Source organism: Gossypium arboreum, chromosome 4 (assembly GCF_025698485.1).
Source record: "Gossypium arboreum isolate Shixiya-1 chromosome 4, ASM2569848v2, whole genome shotgun sequence".
NCBI lineage: Eukaryota > Viridiplantae > Streptophyta > Magnoliopsida > Malvales > Malvaceae > Gossypium > Gossypium arboreum.
The window spans coordinates 118,322,540-118,350,233 of record NC_069073.1 but is presented as its reverse complement, the minus strand read 5'-3'; the positions used below and the strand labels follow the sequence as shown (position 1 = coordinate 118,350,233).

The window sequence follows — 27,694 nt, the reverse complement described above, 5'->3', positions numbered from 1 at the left end:
TTACCAAATGATGAATGATACAATTGAGACGAGGAAGAGCTCTATTAATAGTCGTGCTTAACTTACATCCAATAGACAAATTAAATTACGTCAATAGCTTACATTCAAATTTATTTATAATATAGAGTTTCAAAGAAGCTAAACTCTCAATAATCTTATTCTTGGGATTACAAAATTATCGTGGCAAAATACAAGTTAATGAAGTGTTTATAGTTTCACTAAGATTCAAACAAACGGGCTTAAAATCTTCCAAGTACTGGGCTAATCCTAATTGATCAAAGTAAGTCCAAATCATTATTATGTACCTTAATCACGAGCTTTAATGTACGGCCTGTAACACATGTCCTTCAGAATTTGTCACTCAACATACATCTTGTATAAAAAAATATATCTAAAATTCGATCATTAAAAATATATATATTTGTTGCGTAATATTTTCTCGTATGTTATTGATAGGAGTGTTCAAGTATTTATACATATTATTACAGATGCTATTACAGCTCATGATAGGACCCCACTATTTTGTCTTAACTCTGCTGCCTCTAATATTGACATTCTCTGCGAACTCCAAGTTTGTTGGATACGTGTCTACAGAGCACGCCGTCTTTCTGTTCCTGAGACTGACATTTTGGGCAGGCTCCGTGCTTGCTGGACACGTGTTTGGATGGTCTGCGAAGCATGCGGTCCTCTTTGCGAGCTCCTTGGGTGTATGCGAGCTGAGACCGAGGCCTTCCCTAGGTTCCTGTGAGCTGGATCTATGGCCTTGCCTTGCGGACTAGGTCCTAGGCTTTGTCTCACGAGCTAGGTCCACGAGCTCGCTTTGTTGTCCTCTCATGGTTCGCTTCACACTCAATCTTCTAATAAGACCTATCCGAGTCACGGGTCAAAGACCCGAATCCTTTTTAGGACTCAGGTCGGGGATGACTAATGCATAACAATATTGTTTTCGAAAAATAGTTTCCATCCAAATCTAGTCATTCAAAATAATAGTCTATTTTTCTATTTTTCTTTTGAGACTTTTTCAACATTAAGTAATCATATTATATCTTAATTAAATTTAAAATCGAGAAAAATCAAATTCTTTCAATATTATTTTATATGTAAACAAGATTTAAACTGAAAACCGAGACTTAAGCTTAGTAAAAGAAAATGAAGTAAAATACACGGCAGAAATCAGCTTGAAGCAGATAAATTCTAATTGGATGCAGATATTGGTGGGCTCAACAAGGCAAAGCGTGCCCCATTTTCTCTTCAAAGGCACCCTTCATTGAGTGCACACTTCTATTTAGCTGTATTCAACTTGTCCCTTTCGTGACGAAATAATTAACCTTTCAAAAAGCAAAAATATAAACCCTTCACTTACTAAACATTGGTATTTAACAATTGATGATTTCTAAAGGATTAAATTAAATTTTTATAATTTTAGAGGGTCAAAGTACAATTTTACCTTTACTAATTTAAAATTTAAAAAAAAAATTAGAGGGCCTAAATAACAATTTTTCATTTTAAGGGAGGTCGGGGCCCATGCTAGCCTCCCCTAGAATCGCCTTTGTGCATGCTCTAATTTTTCTACATAAATATAGTATTTTAGTGCTACATTTAATAGGAGTATTGTATATTTAGGGTTGAGCGTTCGATCGAATCAAGTAAAAAATTTTCGAGTTAATCAAGTTGGCGAGTTCTATTTTACTCATCCTAGTCGACTGAAATGAAAGTCGAGTTGAATTGAATCGAGTGAAATTATTCGAGTTAAATTAAAAATTAAACACACCAAATTAAAATATTGTTACAAGATAACTAATTCCATGTTAGATCACATAAATTTGAAACCATATATATTTGAAAAAATTTCAAAGGAAAGTAAGAAAAAATAAGATACTTTAGTGTAATAAACTTGAATCATTAATTAACTTATTGAGGTCTCCAAAATTATTATTTTAGAAGGTTTTTTAAATTTTAACTTTATTCATATATTCTTTAGAATTTTTTATTTTTATAATTTTTAAAAATATAAATTTTGGAATTTTTATAAATATTTTAATTTTTAAAAATTATTTTATTTTATTTTTGTAATTATTGTTGAGAGAGTGACCAATTTGTTCATTTTCAAAATTGATAGGTTCCAAAGGGTATTTACACCAATCATTATTCAAATTACTTGAATTATTTGAGTTATTTGAATTGAAAAATTCAACTCAATTCGAACTCAAAATTTGAATTACTTATTCGAGTTGATTTGAAAAATCGAATAACTCAATTAGATTAACTTGAAATTCAATTTTTCCGATTATTATGAATCAAATCAAGTTTTGCTCAACCCTAATTTTTCACTATGTTTAGTATATATGTTAACAATAAATTAATTTCTAATTTTTAACCACACACGTTACTTGTTTTTGGAAAAGAGAATGATTTTTTTTTGCTTATTTTGAAAAGATCTTATTTTTAACTAGAACTTTTATTTATCCTTTTAATTCCAAGTTTAAATTTGTACTAATAATTTTTTATTTTATGTTTAGCTATTGAAATACATATGTAATTAAATAAACGTTTTCGTTTATGTTATTACACTAATAACTAAACCAAACAAATGTATAAAAATAAATAATATTTTAACTAATATATATATATATATATATATATATATATTCTGTCTTTACTTACAGATATAGGACATAAATAGTTTTTTTTTATGAATTATAAGAAGAAGACAAATCCTTAACAGTAATGCGATTACCGCGACCCAAATTCTGACCATCAAGCCATAAATAATTAATTTTTACTTAATATATAAGTTCAGTTTTTTATTTTTAGTATATATAATGTTTTCCTTTTTAGATTTCTTAATGTTTGGTTCTTTTAAGAGACTTAGGGCCTATTTAGTAGTGCTTAAAAAAAATACTTCTGACTCCAAAAAGCATTTTTGGAATGAAAAAGAGAAGCTAAAATTTTTACCTTTTCCTCTCTCAAAAGCACTTTTGGTGTTTAATTATTTTTTACCCTCCAATAAGATGGTACTTTCTCTCTTTTTTTCTTGGTGTTTAATTAAAATGTGTTAAAATTATTAATTAAAATAAAAATATTTTAAAATATTAATTACAAATATTTAATGGTTATATTTAAATATTTAAAATATAGTTTATATATTGTAATTAAATTTTATAAATAATTAATATTTATTACTTAAAAATATTTAAAATTTATATTTCATATATTAAAATATTAACAAGTTATAATAATTTTTATATTCTTACTAAAATATAATAATATTAACTAATTTAAATGTTATTTAAATGCATATTTATTACTTGATAATAACATGTCTAAAATGGACATTTTATTTCTCAAAAGTATTTTTGACAGTAATGCTAAACACTCAAATTTTAAATTAAACTTTTCAAAAGTATTTTTCTACAGCACTTTTCAAAAGTATTTTTCGAAAGCATTACTAAACTAACCCTAAAAGGGGATACAGACTAGTGATGGATAAATACAACTACACGACTTGGATTATATCATTTTTTTAATAGTAAGCGATTTACTTTCTTCTTCTTCTTTTTTTTAAATTTCTTGTAGATGTGAAAATACTTGGGCTTTGAATTTTATTTTTTTTTACAATGGCTTGTAGATGTTAAAGGGTAAGAGTTTTTTTGGATGTGACTCCACTTCGATGCGTTCGTTGGAAAAGGCGGAGGATACTTAAGTTGAAGCCTTTGATTGTTGTTATTTCTCAACATTTTGCTAATGTTAAAGTGTGTACTTCTCAATTGTGGGAGGTAACTAGAACTCAGGTGGAGTGACACTATTTGCTATGGCTCCCTTTGCATATTCTCAAGCATTCTCTTATTGCTTGGATGGTTATTCTCAATAGGTTCCCCACTCTACATCGTTTGCTTGCTTTTGAAATTTATGTTGATACTTGTTGTTTTTTTTTAATGGATGCTACAGAAATACGTGATCACATTTTTTTTTAGTGTAGTTTTTCAAGAAAAGTATGGCAGTCGGTTTTGCAACTTTGCTCCATTCATAGGGCTTTGGAAACTTGGAGGTAAAAATTAGTTTGGGCCATATTGAAACTTAAAGGAAAGTCTTTACTTGTTATTATACTTGAACTTGCTTGGAATGTATATTTGTATGTGATATGGAGACAGACGAACAAGAGGCATTTTGGTGCATCTTCTTAACTAAATATATTATCTTGGTGCAGATTAAAAAGGTTGTGTAAGCTTGTTTGGAGTATCATCGATTAATCTATTGTATAGCTTAAAGTATAATTAGTATACCGTGTTCTTTTGAAAAAAAAATAATAAAATTTTAACATATTACAAAGGGATATTTGTTTTCCTTAATTCAGTAGAATTTAATTGAAATTATAAAATATATTAATCCAAACAAATATAAATTTAGTGTTTAATTGATTTTAAAATCGAATGCCAAGATTAGGGTACACAAGATTAATTGAGATTATGGCATAAAAGTATTCATGAGTAGAGTTAAGTTGAGTTGAGGTTTGATTTTTATTTTTAACAAAATTAAGTTTGGGCTCGAGTATAACCCGCCCTCAAAAGCATATTTTATTGTTAAAAATAATAATATATAAATATATATATTTAAATTTAAATAAAATATTTAAAATTTATTTAATTTAAATTCAAACCAAATTAAAAAATACGTGGACGAACGATACTTGTTTGAGTGTCTTAATCAAAATTTCTTGGTTGGACAAATTTAATGACAAAATTAAAGAATACTTTAAAATTTTTAACAACCACATTATGTGCTTAATTACCTTTTTATTGCTTAAGAGAAAAGTGTTAACCTTTTTAGAAATAACATAGAAATAATGATTAATTTAAGGATATTATAGTTTAAACAAAGAGAAAAAAAATTGTCCCACAATGTCTAAAATTATTTATAATTCCTTCTTAACCCATAAAATAAAAGAATAATTCGTTTTAGCATATTCAAACTCACATCCTCCTGTATTAACAATAATACTCATACCAACCAGGCCTAACCTTGGGGGTTGTCTAGAGGTGCGGCAACCCAGGGCCCAAGGTTGAAAATGATCTAAAATATTATTTTTCAGTTTTTAAGAGGTCCAAATTTTTTTTAACTTTAAAAAAAAATTACCAACTTTTAAGGGATTTAAAAAAAATTTCTGTAACTTTTAAAGAACCTAAAATATCATTTTATTGTTTTGCCCAGAGCCTAAAAATGTTAAGAACAGGCCTAATACCAACTGAACTAAGACTCAATCAACAACAAAACATTATATTCTTATATTGTATTTGAGAATGTATTCGACATAAATATTTGGTATAAATTGTGTATGTAAATTTATAATATAGTTTTTTTTAGTAAGAAAAAGATTACATAAAATATTTAGATTGGAATGTTAATTAATAAGTATAATTTTGTCCCACCTAATTTGGGACTATAAATTCAAAAGATTTAGTGGACCATGTGCAGGTTTAAAAGATGCTTTTGTTTTCTCTAAGCATCAGAATATCATTAGTTTCATTAGTCATTACTTCCTAAACGGGGAACCTTTTGTTTTATACCTCACATTGCAAGCAACCCATGTTTTTTCTACATATACAAAAGGCAAATAAGCCAAAAAAAGGATTGATTTACCAAACATCCCAGAACTATGATTCTGATTTTAAATTAGTCCTTAAATTTTAAAACATATTAATTGAGTTATCAAATTTATATTATATTTGATTATAATAAATTTATAAATAATTCAAATTTAACAGAACCAAAGATTACAAGTGTGGTAAATATTCATTTAATATTTAAGACTAAACTATAAAGTAATATAATTTTTTATAAAATTTTTCTTAATGAAAAATAATAGCAATTCAACATAAAACCATCCCTCTTAATGAAAAAAAAATCATTCAATGGAATCAAAATTTATTTAACATAATAAAATTAAAGACCAATTTAAAATTAAAGTCATAATCTAAGGGACTTTTAGTGCAATTAACCCCAAGAAAAAAGACAAGACCAACCTTTAGAAACTTCAACTACTACTATAAAAGAGCTGCATGGTAGTAATATTCCACCATGAAAACTGACCTAAAACCATCAAAATTAAGCCATGAAATTAAAAACCCAGTTTTCTTTTGCTTTATGCCTCTCATTTTTCCTAGTTCTCGTCCCATATAACACTCAAGCTCAGCCATTTGCATGCGACAAAAATGATCCTAATACGAGCAAGTTCCCCTTTTGTGACACGACCTTATCTTACCAGGACCGAACCAAGGATCTTGTTTCTCGCCTCAGACTCCAAGAAAAGGTTCAACAGTTGGTGAACACAGCCTCCGGCATTCCTCGGCTCGGAGTGCCAGCTTACCAGTGGTGGTCAGAGGCCCTCCACGGTGTGTCGGACCTCGGTCCAGGCACTCGGTTTAACGCCACGGTGCCTGGCGCAACTAGTTTCCCCGCGGTGATTTTATCTGCCGCAAGTTTCAACGAGATGTTGTGGCTCGAGATGGGGCGAGTTGTCTCGACTGAGGCTCGAGCCATGTACAATGTTGGTCTAGCCGGGTTGACATATTGGAGCCCTAATGTTAATGTGTTCCGCGACCCAAGATGGGGTCGTGGACAAGAAACTCCGGGGGAGGACCCTATGGTGGTCTCGAAATATGCTGTGAATTACGTACGGGGATTGCAAGAAGTTGGCTCCATGGGGGACAAGCTTAAGGTTTCAAGTTGTTGTAAGCATTACACTGCTTATGACGTGGACAACTGGAAAGGCGTGGATCGGTTCCATTTTGATGCAAAGGTATATACATAAACATGAAATTTGTGTTGTAACATGTATGTCCGATATGGATATCAATATTTTGTGTCTTAATGCATGTCGGGTACGATTATTTTAAGAAAAATGAAGAGTACAAGTAACGTAAATTAATGGGGTTTTTTTTTAGGTTACGAAGCAGGACTTGGAAGATACGTATCAACCACCATTTAAAAGCTGTGTTATGGAAGGACATGTGAGCAGTGTAATGTGTTCATACAATAGGGTGAATGGCATCCCTACTTGTGCTGATCCAGACCTTCTCAAAGGCATAGTTAGAGGCCAATGGGGACTTGATGGGTATATTTTTATTTTCAACGGAATAAAGAAATCCCGAAAAAATAAAATATCATTAAATGGAGGTTGACTCTTTCCGAAGAAATATTCAAATTATCATTTGTTTAGAGGACCGGTATTGTCCTCAGGTCGAAGTTGGAATTTTGTCTTTTGGCTTTGCAAAAAGTATGAGTGCTTTGAGAGCTTACTTGAAAAAATGATAAATTCACATAACATCTCGTATATAAAAACCATGAACAGCACATGATCACCTACCAAGAAAATAGGGGGATATTTGCCTTTGGTACGACCATATCAAGTGGTACCCTCCCCTGAAGATTACCTATATGCTTTTAGGTTAGGAGTTTGACTAGTATAGGCAGCTTTTCAAGGCACTCATGCTCTTCGTAGAGTCGAGAGAGAAAACCATAATTTGTTCTGGGGGCAATACAGGTTCATTGAGGAAATTCGTCTCCTTTAAATAGTCAACACTTTGAAGACTTCTTCAAAAGAAGTCGGCCTCTCTTTAACAAAAAAAATAAATTTAAAACAAACACAATTTCTTTTCCAAAACTGAGCCTAAGTGTTAATGGTAGCATTTTTCTCAATGTTTTTGGCAGATACATTGTTTCAGACTGTGACTCAATTGAGGTTTATTATAATTCCATCCATTACACTGCAACACCTGAAGATGCAGTGGCCCTTGCTTTGAAAGCAGGTTTAAACATGAATTGTGGGGATTATTTGGGGAAATACACGGTGAATGCAGTCAATTTGAAGAAAGTAGAAGAATCTGTTGTTGATCAGGCTTTAATATATAACTATATAGTTTTAATGAGGCTCGGTTTCTTTGACGGAAACCCGAAACAGCTTCTATTCGGTAACCTCGGTCCATCCGATGTATGTACAGATGATCACCAGAAGTTGGCCCTCGATGCTGCTAAGCAGGGAATAGTTTTACTTGACAACAACGGAGTCCTTCCTCTGTCTCGAACCATCATAAAGAGTTTAGCCGTTATCGGACCGAACGCTAATGCCACGAAGGTTATGATAAGTAACTACGCCGGTGTACCTTGCCAGTATACTAGCCCTTTACAAGGGCTGCAAAAGTATGTCTCAATGGTTACATATGAGGTAGGGTGTAGGGATGTGAAATGCAATAATGATACATTTATCGATCTCGCGGTTCAAACAGCGATGAACGCCGATGCTGTGGTGCTCGTTGTGGGGCTAGATCAATCAATCGAGGCCGAAGGGCTCGATAGAGTGAACTTGACATTGCCAGGATATCAAGAGAAGTTAGTGACTGATGTTGCTAATGCAGCAACTGGAAAAGTAGTCCTTGTAGTTATGGCTGCTGGTCCTATTGATATAACATTTGCAAGGAACATGCGAAAAATCGGAGCCATTTTATGGGTCGGGTATCCGGGTCAAGCAGGAGGAGACGCCATTGCTCAGGTCATATTTGGAGACCATAATCCAGGTTAGCTTTTCTATTCCTTTTTTAATTACATTTTGCCTCAAATACATCAATACATCAGTACGCTAATGAATTTTCCTTGGTGTATGATCAGCTGGGAGGTCACCATTCACATGGTACCCCCAAGAGTACGCCGATAAAGTCCCGATGACCGACATGAACATGCGAGCCAACGCCACCACAAACTTCCCTGGACGAACCTATCGATTCTACACTGGCAAAACCCTTTACGAATTCGGACATGGGCTAAGTTACTCATCATTCTCAAAATTCATAATATCAGCTCCTTCCACAATACTAATCAACTCAGCACCAAACAACATCCTCCTCGAACCATACTCTAACAACGGCGAAGCAATCGACGCATCAAGCGTTGCAAACTGCGATGACCTGCAATTCAACCTCATGATCGGAGTTAAAAACAATGGACCAATGGAAGGAGCTCACGTAGTTCTCCTCTTTTGGAAGCCACCGAGCACGAAAGTGGTCACCGGTGCACCGAACATGCAGTTGATCGGGTTCGAGAGGGTTAGAGTTAAGAAAGGGAAGACCAAGTATGTAACAATGAGCTTAAATGTGTGCAAAGACCTGAGCTTAGTGGATGTTGAAGGGAAGAGGAAACTGGTTATAGGACAACATACCATTTTTGTAGGCACAACCAGTGAGCACCAAGTGAGGCACCATTTTGTTGTGAGGCAAGCAGGGGATGAAAGTGGGGAACCTTTAGTTTCTCTTACTTGATGGCAGGCAAAGCTTATAATAGCCTGCATTTTAGTACTGTATTTGAATAAACTCTGGTGCTTTGCGAAGTATTAGAATACTAAGAGAGTAGTAACTGAGCTAATATCATCAGGGATATTGATATTAGCTTTGTTTTTAGTAGATATAAGAGTTGGTGTACTCGTGTTATGCTTATCATAATTAAAATATTTTATATTTATATACACGGGCGAAGCTAGAACAACTTTTTAGGGGGCCGGATGGAATTTTAATTTTTTATAGTTTATATATTTATAACTTTTAAAGGATTAAATCGCATTTTTATAATTTTAGGAAGTCAAAGTGCAATTTTACCTTTACTAATTTAAAATTTTTAAAAAATCTCAAGAGCCTAAATAGCAATTTTATATTTTAGGAGGATTGGGCCCGCCAACCCCTCGATTCTCCACTGTTTATATATATATAGCATACTATATAAAAGTATAATATGCCTTTTAATAATTATATATTTTGTTCTAAAATTAATTAGATTAAATTACAATTTCAAAAATAAAATAAAAATAAATGAGGGTAAAATTGGAATATTTAAGATTTTTAAATGCGAGTTCAACTTAACATTGGTGTTAATTTTATATATTTTTCCTTAAACCATAGTATGAGTGTTCATAATTTAATATATATATATATATATATATATATATATATATATATATACTATTATTTAAGTCTTTGATTTAGTTTATGTTACGAGTTGCGGACATCTATTCAATTAAGAAATGACCAAAAATATTTTTATCATTTCAATTAAAACTTTATTAATTTTAATATAAGATTTTAATAAATATATTTTTTACATTATTTTTTCACACCACTGTATCATAAATTATAATCTAGTTGTATTTTTATTCTTTTGGTAAACTACATCACTCAATTTTCAAATCATTTTAAGCACTCACATTATATAGTTCGATTATTTTAGTCACTCCTATTAAAATTTTAAATGAAAAGCTACTGTAAAATTATTTCTAAAATTTTGATTTCTCGCATAATTTAAGTAAAATAAAAATTATTATTATTCTAGTCCTCTATCTTTTAATATAAATGAGGTTTTTTCTTTCCTTTAATAAAACTTATTATAAGTAATTACGGTCTTTGATTACTAATTAAAGTCAAATTAATAACAAAACAATTCAACTAAATTAGATTAAATAGAATTTTTAAGCATATTGTCTCTAAACTTTATTCAAAATTACATTTTAATCACTCAACTAAAAGTTATACAATCTAACTTTGTCAAATTGTTACATTTTTGTTACTCAATTGTTAACTTCCATTAAAAAATAACATTACGCCTTAAGTCAAAGGGTTAATAGTTAATTTGGTCCTTAAGCTATAGTTAAAATATTTTTAAAATAAATAAAATTCATGTAAAAAAACAACACAAAAGGGAAAATCGAGGAATTTACAGCTAATTTTTGACATCCAATTTTATTAAAATTAGTGTTTAAACTTTTAAAAAAAGAAAAAAACATTAAATACCCAATCACTTTAATCCCATTTGTTTTTTTTTCTGTCATTTACTTTGTTATTTTACAGTCTTTTCATTTTCATCATTCTTTACCTTTTTTTTCTCTTTTTCATGTAGATTGGCGTTGACTCCCTATTCCTAAATTATTAAAAATAATATATATATATATATATATATATATGTTTTATCTATAGCTAAAAGTAAAATGGTGATTTAAAATTTGAGATAAGAAATGGTGGGTTATAAAAAACATTTGTATTATAAATTTAAAAAATTCAAAATTTTAAAGCTGAAAGTTACTCAAAAATCAAATTAATCTAACAATTGGAGTTACACAAAAGAAATTACTGGGTTTAAATTAAAAGAAAATAATCTCAAATTTCAAACAATTGAAACTTAGCAAAAAAAAAAACTCAAATAATATAATAGAACATTTTGCTCTTTTCTCTTGCCCCTTTTTTATTATTTTTTTATCCTTTTTTATTTTCATAATTATTAGGAAAACCTGTAGATAGGTCATTGATGGTAAAAGTTTTTACCATTCTCAATAATGAAAATAGTGTTGCAAACATAGATTTTGTTTCTTGAAAACTCGAGCAACAACAATTGATCTAATAGTGGAACCTGAATCTTGTATTAACATAAATTTTATTAGGGCTTTTATGGGTTTGAGATATGGGTAAAACAACATGAAGTTGCTGATGTGATTGAAGGTGTTCATCATCCGTAAAAAACAAATAGGATTTGGTTTGAAATTTTTACGATATTTTAAAATAATAAAATTTGCAAGAAATGTTAGTTTAAAATTCTATATTTTTAAATTTAAGAATTTTTAGATTTACACATATTTAATTTTTATATTTTTAAAAAAATTATTTTTCATTATTTTATAGATTTTCTAATAGTATTATACTTTTAAATTTAAGAATTTTTAGATTTATAAATATTTAATTTTTTTATATTTTTAAAAAATTGTATTTTTAATTATTTTATAGATTTTCTAATAGTTTTTAGTTTAAGATTTATTTTGTTAGAATTATTTTTAAGAAAAATTTTAAAATATCAAAATGATTTTTAAAATATCAAAATTTTAAAAATCCAAAAAGGTATAAAATTTAAAAAAAGAATAGCATGACATATACGTGAATTATCATTCGGCTACTATATTTAAAAAATAACATTTTAGTTACTATTTTTGTTTAAAAAACAACAATTCAACTCTTTTGGAAAAAAATTATGATGCAATTAGACTCTTTTCAAAAATTGGGGTCAAATTTAACTTAAATAAAGAATATGGGCCAAATTTAGAAAAAAATGAAAATTTAAGACTTAAATTTCTCATTATGCCAAATTTAAATAAATGAAAAATACTGGTTGAAGAAAAATACAAAATGGGGAGCAGAAAAATGAAAAAAAAAATCCCATAAACTGAAAAGAATTTAAAAGGTTGATGGGTGATGGCCCAAAAAGTGAAAAGAAGGTAAAACGCAGCCCAGAAAACGTGAAACGCAAAACCCAAAATATAGGAACGTAAATACGCTAGAGGAGGGTCGAACCTCCGACCTTATGGTTAACAGCCATACGCTCTAACCGACTGAGCTACTCCAGCTTGATTTATAAGACTAATTATTTAATTTAATATAATATGGCTCAAGGCTATGTAATAATACTAATAAAATAGAATATACATATATTTTTTTATAATTTATATATCAGAATAATATTTTACTAATTAATATGTTGTGTAAATTAATATTTTCCCTCATCAATTTTTATTTTTCTTTTTTAACTTCATAAATTCATCATAATGTTTTTTTAATAAAATAAAAGTACCATAATAATTAATAAATAATATATAATTACTATAAATATATTGTTTTATATTATATTTGATTATAATAAATTTATAAATAATTCAAATTCAACAGAACCAAAGATTACAAGTGTGGTAAATATTCATTTAATATTTAAGACTAAACTCTAAAGTAATATAATTTTTTAAATTTTTCTTGTTAATGAAAAATAACAGCAATTCAACATAAAATTATCCCTCTTAATGAAATAAAAACCATTCAATGGAATCAAAATTTATTTAACATAATAAAATTTCTTATTTATAAATATAAAATATTTCTTATAAATAACTTAAAATAATATAATCAACCATATATTGATTGATTCAAAAGTTTGTTTAGATATTCATATTTCTAGTTTTATACTATTAATTAATTAATTAATTAAATCTGGTTTTATGAACTCAATTATTCAGTTAAAAAATTATATTTATAGTTTAAAATTTTATATATATGAGTAATTAATCTTGTTTTTACTTATTATTTTATAAAAATAATCTATTTCTTATATAAAATTTGAGATTTTTATTAACAATCGCATTATAGGTATGCTTGAAATTACCCATAGCCTCTTCCAACCTATAAATTGAAGAATAATACAACACACTCAAACTTACGTCTTCTTGCATTGACAACAATACTGATGTCAAAATTTGAATTTTTTTATCGAACTTTTCGAATCGAATCGGATTTTGCTCGCTGTGATTGCACTTTTAATGTCTCTTATAGAGTTTATTTTAAGCTTCTTTAGCCTTATTAAATGGAAAATCACAATTTTGGCCCCTTTAGAAGTTAAAATTTTAATTTAAGTAATTTTAATACAATTTTTTTTAGTTTTTCTTCACATAGTTGTTGGCTTCCCCCCTAAAGTTGATGTTAGGCTAATGGAAGGGTTCATTTAGAATGTCTTGAAGTTTAGAGACTAATTTAAAATTAAAGTCATAATCTAAGGGACTTTTAATAGAATTAACCCCAAGCAACCTTTAGAAACTTCAACTACTACTATAAAAGAGCTGCATGGTAGCAATATTCCACTATGAAAACTGACCTAAACCAGCAAAATTAAGCCATGAAATTGAAAACCCAGTTTTCTTTTACTTTATGCCTCTCATTTTTCCTAGTTCTTTTCCCATATAACACTCAAGCTCAGCCATTTGCATGCGAAAAAAATGATCCTAATACGAGCAAGTTCCCCTTTTGTGACACGACCTTATCTTACCAGGACCGAACCAAGGATCTTTTTTCACGCCTCAGACTCCAAGAAAAGGTTCAACAGTTGGTGAACACAGCCTCTGGTATTCCCCGGCTCGAGGTGCCAACTTACCAGTGGTGGTCGGAGGCCCTCCACTGTGTGTCGAACCTTAATCCAGGCACTCGGTTTAATGCCACGGTGCCCAGCGACACTAGTTTCCCCGTGGTGATTATATCTGCCGCGAGTTTCAACGAGAAGTTGTGGCTCGAGATGGGGCGAGTTATCTCGACCGAGGCTCGAGCCATGTACAATGTCGGTCTAGTCGGGTTGACATATTGGAGCCCTAATGTTAATGTGTTTCGCGACCCAAGATGGGGATGTGGACAAGAAACTCCGGGGGAGGACCCTATGGTGGTCTCGAAATATGCTGTGAATTACATACGAGGATTGCAAGAAATTGGCTCCATGGGGGACAAGCTTAAGGTTTCAAGTTATTGTAAGCATTACATTGCTTATGATGTGGACAACTGGAAAAGCGTGGATCGGTTCCGTTTTGATGCAAAGGTATATACATAAACATGAAATTTGTGTTGTAACATGTATGTCCGATGTGGATATCAATATTCCGTGTCTTAATGCATGTCAGGTACGATTATTTTAAGAGAAATGAAGAGTACAAGTAACATAAATTACTGGGTTTTTTTTTCAGGTTACGAAGCAGGACTTGAAAGATATGTATCAGCCACCATTTAAGAGCTGTGTTGTGGAAGAACATGTGAGCAGTGTAATGTGCTCATACAATAGGGTGAATGACATCCCTACTTGTGCTGATCCAGACCTTCTCAAAGGCATAGTTAGAGGCCAATGTGGACTTGATGGGTATATTTCTATTTTCAACGGACTAAAGAAATCCTGAAAAAATAAAATATCATTGAATGGAGGTTGACTCTTTCCGAAGAAATATTCAAAGTATATTTTGTTTAGAGGGTCGGTATTGTCCTCAGGTCAAGTTGGAATTTTGTCTATTGGCTTTGCAAAAAGTACGAGTGCTTTGAGAGTTTGTAATACCCCTAACCCGTATCCGTCACTGAAATAGGGTTACGAGGCATTACCGGACTTATACACTAGCATTTATTACAAAATCGAGTCATAAATTTGCATTCAAAATCAAAACATTTCAAATTTCACCATAAAGTCCCTAATATGGGCCTACGGTGCCCATTACATGCTTTAAAAGTGATTTGGAACTAAACCAGTAACTTCGGAAAACTTCGAAAAAATTTTCTTGAAGTTATGGGCACATGCCAGTGTGGCAAGCCCGTGTGGCTCCCTTGGCCGTGTGGCCAGCCCGTCAGCAATTCTAACTTGCAATTTCTTAAGCATCAGAGGGGCGCATGGCCTGGGCACACGCCCATGTGGCTAGGCCGTGTGCTAAACTGATTTTTCACCATTTTTAAGCCATTTTCACACATTTTTGACACACGACCATGCTTGAAACTTGTGCCTTTCACACGACCAAGACACTCGGCTGTGTCTTTTGCCCATGTACTATCCTGACTTCACATTTAAGGATGCAGGGGACACACAGCCTAACAACATGCCTGATTTCAAGTCATGTGTCTCACACGGCCTGGTCACACGCCCGTGTGCCAGGCCGTGTGGACTCAATAATGAACCTTTCACACTTTACTAGCCAACCCTGCAAATTTCAAACCACAACCAATACAAATACCAATAAATAAACACATCATAAACATTCAATTAATTGTCTTCATTTTATAATAACATTTATCATTAGAATCGAAACCAGTAAGATATTCAATTCAGTCAGTATCATTCAGTCTTCAATGCAGTAATTTACCCCTATTAACATAACTCAGATCTAAACGGATACACGGATCCAACCCACACACTGGGATAGTATACAGTGTTTCATCAGCCGAAGCCCGAATACATCGTAATAGTAACAGTAACAGTAACAGTAACAATAGCAATAGCAATACACAGAATACTTCATCAGAACAAATCCGGAACAATAATAGTAGTTGACACTTATAGTGTCTTATCGACACAAATTCGGAATATCCCTGAACACTTCCAATCCTATGGCATGCCAACTATTTTCGACTTAGCCCGATACAGTTAATAGGGTTGTCAGTTTCTTTTTAATTTAAACATTCACATTTCAAAATAGTTCAGTAAGATAACAATACTTACCTCATTTTCATTTTTCATACAATGTTAAATAGTAAATACAATAAACAATTACTGAGCTCGGTTTATAGAAATACAAACCGTAATTCTTGAGTTACTCTTCGTCCACTTTCTCTTTTCCTTTCTTTGTTGACATTTCCAGTACTACGTTAGCTACGAAAAATTAAACAATTAAAAATTATCAATATACCCTTTCACACTATCCATTTCAATCTCCACACAACTTTTACATAAATTCTAATTTAGTCCTTAAATCATAGCTAATTCTTTTCTTTCAAAACCAATCCCATATTTTCATTCTAATCCATTTTTAACAAATTTTAGCACTTAACTTACTCCATAAAATATTATTTCTACAATATAGACAATTTAGTCCTTACTATAACAAAATTTATATCTCTTTTTACAATTCAATCCTTCTCCCACTTCTAACTTGAATTTTATCATTTTATCTCATAATTCATCTACTTGTTCAATCTAGTTAATATCTAAAAATTCACTAACTTTCTAAATTTCAACATAATTCAAGTAGGGCTTTATTCTAAAATTTCAAAACATCAAAATTACAAGAAAATGGACTAAATTGGCTTACTAAATAAGCTTCAAACTTCAAAACCTTAATTTTTCCTTTTCTTTTCTTTCATTTTCTTTTCTTTTATTTCGTTTTCATTCTCTGTTCCTTTTTCTATTTTGTTTCTTTTATTTACTTTTAATTATTAGATTTTATTATTATATTTTAGTAATTATTATTATTATTATTATTATTATTATTATTATTATTATTATTATTATTATTATTATTATTATCATATTTTACTTAAATAATAAGTAAACATATACTTGTAATACATATGTATGTATTATATTTTATACACATGTAACTAATTTTTACCATACACTTGTCACTTAATATTTATTTACTAATTTAGTCCTTTGAATTTTCTTTAATCTATAATTAAACTTTTACACTATATTCAATCTAGTCCTTTCACTAAATTAGCTTTAATTCAAGCTAATTAACTTAACCAATGTCTAATTAACTATCTACTAGCTTCGTAAATATTTCTAATAAATATTTACGAATTTATTTTGTGGAAAAAATGACCCAAAAATTTGATTTTTTGATACCCGTAAGCTTTGGGTCGTTATATTTCTCCCCCTCTTAATAAATTTCGTCCTCGAAATTTACCTGAAAAGATATGGGGGTACTGTGATCTCATTGTATCCTCTGGTTCCCACGTTGCTTCTTCAATATTATAACTTCACCTTTCAATCTAGTATTTCAATCGATTCTTCTTCTTCATACAACAAATCAGTTCAAATTTCAATATCCTTTGTCAAGGTAACATGTGGAAGATCTGATCTATATCTTTTGAGTACCAAATCCTGAAAAACCTCATAATTTTTTCTGTAACTTCAAAGGCAATACCAACCAATACGTTATCAGTCTAACTTTTCTACAATTTCACATAGCCAAACAGAACAAAAGCTTAATTTCATATAAACTTTTAGAAATACCTTATCATTAGCAGAATACTCGATATCCCGACGTTTTAAGTCTTTATATGATTTTATGTCTGTCAAAAGCTGCTTTCAGTCTATCTTGAATTTTCTTGACAGTATTTTCTGTTTCTTGAATTAATTCTAGTTCAATCATTTTTCTTTCACTCAATACCCATATAGAATTTTTGACAATCTAATACTATTTTTAACCTATCTTAAATCACTTCCACTTTTTTTCAGTTTCACGAATCAAACAATTCTGCATATTCTTTTTCTCACCATATTCAATCAAATATTGTGCAGTTTTACATTCATAATCATACGAAGCTTTATACAGTGCTGAAAACTATTATCGTATACCCAAAACTTATTGTACTTGTTCTAGAATCAGAATGTAAACATGTATCTTAATCATAAATATTAAAACTGGCATACCATGTAATCTGATCATTCTAGAAACCTATATTTCAAACAAGTATTAAGTAAGAAATTTATTCATACCGGAATGAAATATGTAGATTTCATCATACCTTCGACGAGTATTCAAATATCATCTTTCTTTTTCGCATATAGAGTTGATTCTAATTCAAACCCATAGAAATTCTATCCCATTTCCATTCTGATATCATCACTGACTGTATAAACACTCATATACAAGTTCAAAATTTCACTTTTCATTCCAAGTCATCAGCACATCTTCTTCAAATCATTGTATAACTTAGTTCTTCCAGAATGCATAGGGATGATACTATTATAAATTTCAGGCAAAATATTCTGGATAAGCTTCTGAATTCTTCCGTACAACTTTTTTTCTAAATAGCAGACAATCATCGGATTCAATCTGAAAATTTTTAATCAAAAGTCATCTGTATACAATACGTATTTCACCAATAACTCGTTGTGCCATCATCAGGTAATAACAGTCGAATGTTCATAGCTCGTAACACAAAGTAAAACTTTTAATTCTGAGTATACATAACTCCATTTGCTTTTCCTGGATGAGATTCAATTATCACATTATGATATTTTAATACAAGGACAATAGTTACCACTTCCAAACCATGTACTAGATAATTATTTCCATGTAATTCTAACCTTCCGTAACATAAACTATTAGTTTACCTTCTTGTAACAAAACACTGTTATCCCTGTAAATCACAAGTTTCTTTACTAGATTTCAGACAAAACCAGAACTAATACATCAGTTAACTAAGCTTTCAACTAATCAGAATCTTACTGACGTCTATCAGATCATTCCAATTCCACATCTTTCTGTAGTAACCATATCATCTAATTTTTTTTTTTAAATTTCTGATAATAACCAATTGGTCTCAGAAAACCTCAGATTTTTTTCAGGCACAAGATCTATAGCAAATTTAGTTTCTTCAACCAACAGTAATTTGGGTAACTCTTCTAGAAACATATCAGAATTGCCACTGATTTAAACTTTGGCTCAAATACTTTAATATCCAATACATAAGCAAAGTAAGTACCATAACCCTTTTCAGCACATTTTTGAGTTAACATGAACATTATCATAATAGACAAATCATTCAATCTTCTCTGATTCAACAAAATATTTTTTCATCATGATTTTGCAATATAATATATTTTTCCTTGCAATTTACCACAGCATCATGCAAAATTAACCATTCCATATTCAGAATCACATCAAGCAGTAATAACATTAAATCGATCAGAAAGCAGTACCCTAATATAATTATCAGACAGTTTCTGTAAATTTTATTAACCAATAAATACTGACCTGGAAATTGGATACTTCAACTATCACATTTCAATTAGTATTTTGTACTTATCCATTTCAATAACAGTCAGTCATCAGTAATAATCAATAATTCAGTAATAGTCAATAATTCAGTACCTTTTTTTTACCCCTATGTATGTTCCCGCAGTATTCACATTTTGGAATTTCAGTATTCTGATTTGGACTTTTAACATTACCAGTGGATACAGTTGTCTGTTTTCTTCGACTTCTATCACCTCTTTCTGATCTAGTTGTAACACCCCTAACCTGTATCCGTCGTCGAAACAGGGTTACAGAGTGTTACAAGTTACCAGTACATAAAGAACATTTACAGATTAATCAAAACATTACTATTTACTTTCTGAGATCATATATATATAACAGCCTTTATTTGGGCCCTCGAAGCCCAACATGAACATTAAGATCAAGTCAAAACTCAACTGATTTCTCATCAAAATTTTTTGCTTAATTTTTTTTTTAAATTTTACTTGTGAACAGTACCCACACGCCGGTGTGATTAGGCCGTGTGGATTCCACACGCCTGTGTGGCTTGGGACACGCCCGTGTCCCTTGCCCGTGGAGCTTTCTGTTTATGACATCATCATCAATTTAGGGGCACACGGCCACATCGCACGCCCGTGTCCTAAAGTCGTGTTTCATATACGGCTGAGAGACACGGCCGTGTCTCTGCCTGTGTGGTCAATATCTAAGCTATTTTCCAAGCCTTGGTCAGCTTTAATCTCTTACACACTTATAGAAAATCAAAAGCATATAACATAGTATTCATTTAATGATTAAACATTCTCAATTAAACTACAAACATAGCATTTATATGTCATCATACATGTGTCTCTCATACTCATTTTACCTTGTCTATTATGGTACCACTTATACTTTTATACCATGATTATCATCTTACCAAATATTTTCAGCTTAATCATCAAGCATTCATATTTAAAGCTAGATCATATCTTTATAAAATACCACATTTCAGATGCGCAGAATAAAATACTTGCCTTAGGCATTTCAATCCAACTTCATACCCAACAAGCATCATATTGAATCTAGTCATATATATACATGTCATGATATGTACTGTTCTCATACTGTTTTCTTATAAATATATATCATTTATTTTCCTCCTCCTCCTCTCCATTCCACATCCTTAATGTATATAACATTCTTCTAAGTACGATTTCACAATTTAGTTATTAATGCTCACATCAAGCTGTTCACACGAGTCATAGTCACTCAATTATTTATAATTCGAACTACAGAGCTCCAAATTAAGATCCGTAAATTTTTCCTGCAACTAGACTCACATATCATTCCACCATAAAATTTTCAAAATTTTTGGTTTATCCAATCAGTACAGTTTATTCATTTAAGTTTCCCCTGTTTCACTATCCGGCAGTTCTGACCTCTCTTCACTAAAAATTAATTGTATTAAAGTACAGACCTCGGATAATGTTCTCATTGATTTCTATTGAAAATAGACTCATTAAGAATTCTAAGCATATAAATTTGAGCCCCTAACTAATTTTATCTAATTTTTGGTGATTTTCCAAAGTCAAAATAGGGGAACCCGAATTCATTCTGACATTGTCTCACAAAATTCATTATATCTCATAATTTACAATTCAATTGCTTACACCGTTTCTTCTATGAGAAACTAGACTCAATAAGATTTAATTTCATATATTATTCATCCTCTAATTCAATTTTTACAATTTATGGTGATTCTTCAAAGTTAACCTACTGCTGCTGTCCAAAGCTGTTTTAGTTCAAGATGTTTATTACCATTTTTCCTCTAAATTTCACAGGTCATACAATTCAGTCCTTGCTCAATTAGCCCATCTATTAAGCTAATTTTTCTCAAATAACATTTTATTCCATCATTCTAAACTATTACACAACCTTTGAAAATCAGAATTTTAACACTAAACCTTAATTCACAACTTTTTCACAATTAGGTCCTAAAATCAATTTCTATTGAATTTACTTGATAAAATCATCAAACAACAAAATCAACGCTTAAAATTCATTTTATTTCATCATAAACAGCCAACACTTATCAATGATAGCTTTTAATTTTGTCCATAAAATCAAAAACTAATGAATTAAACACTTAGACCTAATTGTATTGTAAAAGTCACAAAAACATAAAAATCTCAAAGAAAAGGGCAAGAATTGAACTCACATATGTCAAAGTATGAAAAACCAGCAGCTTTCAGACCTCCCATGGCATTTTTGCTGAAGAAAAATGATGATATCTCTAGATTTTTCAAATTTGTCTTGTTTTATATGTTTAATTTGCAAAATTTCCCATTTTGCCCTTGTTTCTCCTTGTCTTTTTTGCTGATTTTCTTGCCCAACCGTCCAGCCCATACAATTTGGGTCCAATTCCTTTTAAATCCCTCCTTTTTAATCACTTAAACTATTTAATCACAATTTAATAAATTTCGCACTATTTTTAATTTAGTCCTTTTTAATTAATTGACTAACTAAACGTTAAAATTTTCTAACGGAACTTTAATACTAACTTAATAACACTCCATAAATATTTTAAAAAAATATTTATAGCTCGGTTTTATGAATCTGGGGTCTTGATACCTCGTTTTCAACCCAATTTACCTGATTAATTCTTCTAAAATCGCAAAATTCACTAATTAAAAATAATTCTTTTAAGTTTGCGTTTGGCCTATAATTATTATTTGTTAAAATTTCTAAACTTACTCGTCGGATTTAGTGATCTCGAATCACTGTTTTCGACACCACTGAAAAATTTGGTTGTTACACTAGTGTTGAATCTCCAATTAGCTCTCCAATTAGCTCGAGATTCCTTTGACCGTTTAGGTTGTAAACTTGAACTAGCAGTTCTAGGACATTTTTCAGTTGAACGAGTAGCTTCAGACTTCTTAATTTTTCCTCCGTACGTGTTCAATCATCTTAGCTCTTTTCATAAGATCTGGAAATTCAGTAATTCGAAGTGGCATCAACTGTAGTCTAAATCCATCACGCAACCCTCTCAAAAATCTTTTGCATCTGTTTGAAAGGGTATATTGATAATTTTTAATTGTTTAATTTTTCGTAGCTAACGTAGTACCGGAAACGTCAACAAAGAAAGGAAAAGAGAAAGTGGACGAAAAGTAACTCAATAATTATGGTTGGTATTTCTATAAACCGAGCTTAGTAATTGCTTATTGTATTTACTATTTAAATTGTATGAAAAATGAAAATGAGGTAAGTATTGTTATATTACTGAACTGTTTTGAAATGTGAATATTTAAATTAAAAAGAAATTGAAAACCCTATTAACAGTATCGTGCTAAGTCGGATATAGTTGGCATGCAATAGGATTGGAAGTGTTCAGGGATATTCTGACTTTGTATCGATAAGGCACTATAAGTGTCAACTCATTATTCTTGTTTGGGTTCGATCGATGAGGTACTCGTGTACCGCTCATCGCTATGCTTATTGTTATTTACTATTATTATCGTTATGGTGTATTCCGACTTAGCCTGATGAAAAACTGTATACTATCCCGGTGTGTGGGTTAGATCCGTGTATCTGTCCAGGTCTGAGTTATGTTAATAGGGATAAATTACTGCACTGAAGACTGAATGATACTGACTGAATTGAATATCTTACTTGTTTCGATTCTAATGATAAATGTTATTATAAAATGAAGACAATTAATTGAATGTTAATGATGTGTTTATTTATTGGATTCTATAGTTTAAGTATAAATGCATAAATTAAGTATTGGTTTATAGAAATACCACTGAGTGTATACTTAACGTACGGTTTGTTTCCGTGCGCAGGTTAGGTACAAAGTAAATAACGTCTCAGCATCCAGGCCAACTCCCGAACTCAAATATTTGGTGATGTATCTTATCTTCAGGATGGCATGTACCTAGGTTGTCTTAATGTTATTTTGAGTATGAATATTACTAGTGTAAGGATGATAAAGGTTAATCTATATAAGAAAAATTTTATGTTTATAAAATAGTCACTTATATAGTTTATTTTGAATTGATTTGGATAGTATTTAAGTATAATATTTGGAAATTCTAAGTTAAATAGTTATTGAAAATATGAGAGTTAAATCGTTATACTAGTGGTTTTAGTGTGTATTAGATATGTTTAATCATGTTTTGGACTGGTTGAAAGATTGTATTTTAAATTGCTTGCTATTCAAGGTCTGCAGGGTTGGTAAATTTGAACTATAAGGTTCATTTTGAGTCCATACAGCATGTCACACGGGCGTGTGATCAGACCGTGTGAGACACACAGCTTGCACACGGGCATTTTGATATGCCGTGTGTCACCTGCACTTAAACTTTGAAAAACAAAATACAACAAGGGCTGAGCACACGAGCGTGTGACCTGGCCGTGTGAAGCTAGTTTATTCATGAGTAATAAGTCATTGTTGTACATGGGTAAAGGACATGGGTGTGTCCAAGCCGTGTGGGTCACACAGGGTGACAACACAGGCGTGTGGTATTGTTCATTAAAGGCAATTTTAAGTATTTTACGAAAAATTTTATAAGCTTCCGATTGTGTCCCGGTTTGGTTCTAACATACATTTTAAGCCTCGAGAGTCCATTAAAGGGACAATAAGATATATTTTATGAACTGAATTTTATTTCTTTCTCTGTTAATCGTAATCAAACTAAAGTGACTGGTAATACTCTGTAATCCTGTTTCGACTACGGGATAGGGTTTGGGGGTGTTACAGAGCCTACCTAAAAAATGATAAATTCACATAACATCTCGTATATAAAAAGCATGAATAGCACATGATCACCAACCAAGAAAATGGGGGGATATTTGCCTTTGGTACGACCATATCAAGTGGTACCCTCCCCTAAATATTACCTATATGCTTTTAGGTTTGGAGTTTGACTAGTATAAGCAGCTTTTCAAGGCACTCATGCTCTTCGTAGCGTCGAGAGACAAAACCATAATTTGTTCTGGGGGCAATACAAACTCATTGAGGAAATTCATCTCCTTTAAATAGTTAACAATTTGAAGACTTCTTCAAAAGAAGTCGACCTCTCTTTAACAAAAAGAATAAATTTAAAACAAACACAATTTCTTTTCCAAAACTGAGCCTAAGTGTTAATGGTAGCATATTTCTCAATGTTTTTGGCAGATACATTGTTTCAGACTTTGACTTAATTGAGGTTTATTATAATGCCAACCATTATACTGCAACACCTGAAGATGCAGTGGCCCTTGCTTTGAAAGCAGGTTTAAACATGAATTGTGGGAATTATTTGGGGAAATACATGGTGAATGTAGTCAATTTGAAAAAAGTAGAAGAATTTGTTGTTGCTCAGGATGTAATATATAAATATATAGTTCTAATGAGGTTCGGTTTCTTTGATGAAAACCCAAAACAACTTCTGTTCGGTAACTTAGTCCATCCGATATATGCACAGATGATCACTAGAAGCTGGCCCTCAATACTGCCAAGCAGGGAATAGATTTTCTCGACAACAACGGAGTCCTTCCTCTGTCTTGAACCATCATAAAAATTCTAGCCATTATCAGACCTAACGCTAATACCACGAAGGTTATGATAAGTAACTATGCCGGTGTACTTTGCCAGTATACTAGCCCTTTACAAGGGCTGCAAAAGTATGTCTCAATGGTTATACATGAGGTAGGGTGCAGAGATGTGAAATGCAATAATGATACATTTATCGATCTCATGGTTCAGGCAGCAGCGAACGTCGATGCTATGCTGCTCATTATGGGGCTAGATAAATTGATCGAGGTCGAAGGGCTCGATAGAGTGAACTTGACATTGCCAGGATATCAAGATAAGTTAATGATTGATGTTGCTAATGCATCAAATGGAAAAGTAGTCCTTGTAGTTATGGCTGCTGGTCCTATTGATATAACATTTGCAAGGAACATGCGAAAAATCGGAGCCATTTTATGGGTCGGGTATCCTGGTCAAGCAGGAGGAGACGCCATTGCTCAAGTCAAATTTAGATACCATAATCTAGTTTGGCTTTTCTATTCTTTTTTTAATTACATTTTGCCTCAAATACATCAATACATCAGCACGCTAATAAATTTTCCTTGGTGTATGATCAGCTGGGAGGTCACCATTCACATGGTACCCCCAAGAGTACCCCGATAAGGTCCCGATGACCGACATGAACATACGAGGCAACGCCACCACAAACTTCCCTGGACGAACCTACCGATTCTAAATCGGCAAAACCCTTTACGAATTCAGACACGGGCTAAGTTACTCATCATTCTCAAAATTCATAATATCAGCTCCTTCCACAATACTAATCAACTCAGCACTAAACAACATCCTCCTTGAACCATACTCCAACAACAACGAAGCAGTCGACGCATTAAGCGTTGCAAACTGCGACGACCTGCAATTCAACCTCATGATCGGAGTTAAAAATAATGGACCAATAGACGGAGCTCATGTAGTTCTCCTTTTTTAGAAGCCACCAAGCACGAAAGTGGTCACCGGTGCACCGAACATGCAGTTGATCGGGTTCGAGAGAGTTGGAGTTAAGAAAGGGAAGACCAAGTATGTGGCAACGAGCTTAAATGTGTGCAAAGACCTGAGCTTAGTGGATGTTGAAGGGAAGAGGAAACTGGTTATAGAACAACATACCATTTTTGTAGGCACAACCAGTGAGCACCAAGTGAGGCACCATTTTATTGTGAGGCAAGTAGGGGATAAAAGTGGGGAACCTTTGGTTTCTATTACTTGATGGCAGGCAAAGCTTATAATAGCCTGCATTTTAGTACTGTATTAGAATAAATTATAGTGCTATGCGAAGTATTAGAATACTAAGAGAGCAGTAACTGAGCTAATATCGTCAGGGATATTGATATTAGCTTTGTTTTTAGTAGATATAAGAGTTGGTGTACTCGTGTTATGCTTATCATAATTAAAATATTTTATATTTATATACACGAGCGAAGCTAGAACAGCTTTTTAGGGGGCCGGATGGAATTTTAATTTTTTATAGTTTATATATTTATAACTTTTAAATGATTAAATCACATTTTTATAATTTTAGGGGGTCAAAGTGCAATTTTACCTTTACTAATTTAAAATTTTTAAAAAATCTCAATAGCCTAAATAACAATTTTACATTTTAGAAGGACCGGGCCCTGCCAACCCTCGATTCTCCACTATTTATATATATATAGCATACTATATAAAAGTATAAGATGCCTTTTAATAATTATATATTTTGTTTTAAAATTAATTAGATTAAATTACAATTTCAAAAATAAAAATAAAAATAAATGAGGGTAAAATCAGAATATTTAAGATTTTTAAATGCGAGTTCAACTTAACATTGGTGTTAATTTTATATATTTTTCCTTAACTCGTAATATGAGTGTTCATAATTTAATATATATATATATATATATATATATATACTATTATTTAAGTCTTTGATTTAGTTTATGTTACGAGTTGTGGACATCTATTCAATTAAGAAATGACCAAAAATATTTTTATCATTTCAATTAAAACTTTATTAATTTTAATATAAGATTTTAATAAATACATTTTTACATTATTTTTTCACATCACTGTATCATAAATTATAATCTAGTTGTATTTTTATTCTTTTGGTAAACTACATCACTCAATTTTCAAATCATTTTAAGCACTCACATTATATAGTTCGATTATTTTGATCACTCCTATTAAAATTATAAATGGAAATATAATGTAAAATTATCTCTAAAATTTTAATTTCTCGCATAATTTAAGTAAAATAAAAATTATTATTCTAGTCCTCTATCTTTTAATATAAATGAGGTTTATCTCTTTCCTTCAATAAAACTTATTATAAGTAATTACGGTCTTTGATTACTAATTAAAGTCAAATTAATAACAAAACAATTCAACTAAATTAGATTAAATAGAATTTTTAAGCATATTGTCCCTAAACTTTATTCAAAATTATATTTTAATCACTCAACTAAAAGTTATACAATCTAACTTTGTCAAATTGTTACATTTTTGTTACTCAACTGTTAACTTCCATTAAAAAATAACATTACGCCTTAATTCAAAGGGTTAATAATTAATTTGGTCCTTAAGCTATAGTTAAAATATATTTAAAATAAATAAAATTCATGTAAAAAAAAACAACACAAAAACGGAAAATCGAGGAATTTACAGCTAATTTTTTGACATCTTATTTTATTAAAAATCAGTGTTTGAACTTTTGCAAAAAAGAAAAAAAAATTAAATACCCAATTCCTTTAATCCCATTTGTTTTTTCTGTCATTTACTTTGTTATTTTACAGTCTTTTCATTTTCATCGTTCGTTACCCTTT

The 27,694-nt window shown here is 31.1% G+C and overlaps 1 protein-coding gene, 1 non-coding gene and 1 pseudogene across 2 annotated transcripts; 2 read left to right on the top strand and 1 right to left on the bottom strand.

The window, feature by feature from the left end:
* The first annotated feature begins 6,077 nt into the window (after nt 1-6,077).
* On the top strand, nt 6,078-9,531 carry LOC108458549 (probable beta-D-xylosidase 5). Its single transcript, XM_017757967.2, has 4 exons — nt 6,078-6,796; nt 6,942-7,111; nt 7,708-8,570; nt 8,662-9,531. The coding sequence occupies exons 1-4, from the start codon at nt 6,110-6,112 to the stop codon at nt 9,306-9,308; spliced, it is 2,367 nt and encodes a 788-aa protein (XP_017613456.2). The 5' UTR covers nt 6,078-6,109; the 3' UTR covers nt 9,309-9,531.
* A 2,821-nt stretch (nt 9,532-12,352) lies between these two features.
* Nucleotides 12,353-12,424, bottom strand: TRNAN-GUU (transfer RNA asparagine (anticodon GUU)). The gene has a single exon. It is a non-coding gene; the product is annotated as a tRNA-Asn (tRNA).
* A 936-nt stretch (nt 12,425-13,360) lies between these two features.
* On the top strand, nt 13,361-26,100 carry LOC108458548 (probable beta-D-xylosidase 5; annotated as a pseudogene).
* Nucleotides 26,101-27,694: the final 1,594 nt, after the last annotated feature.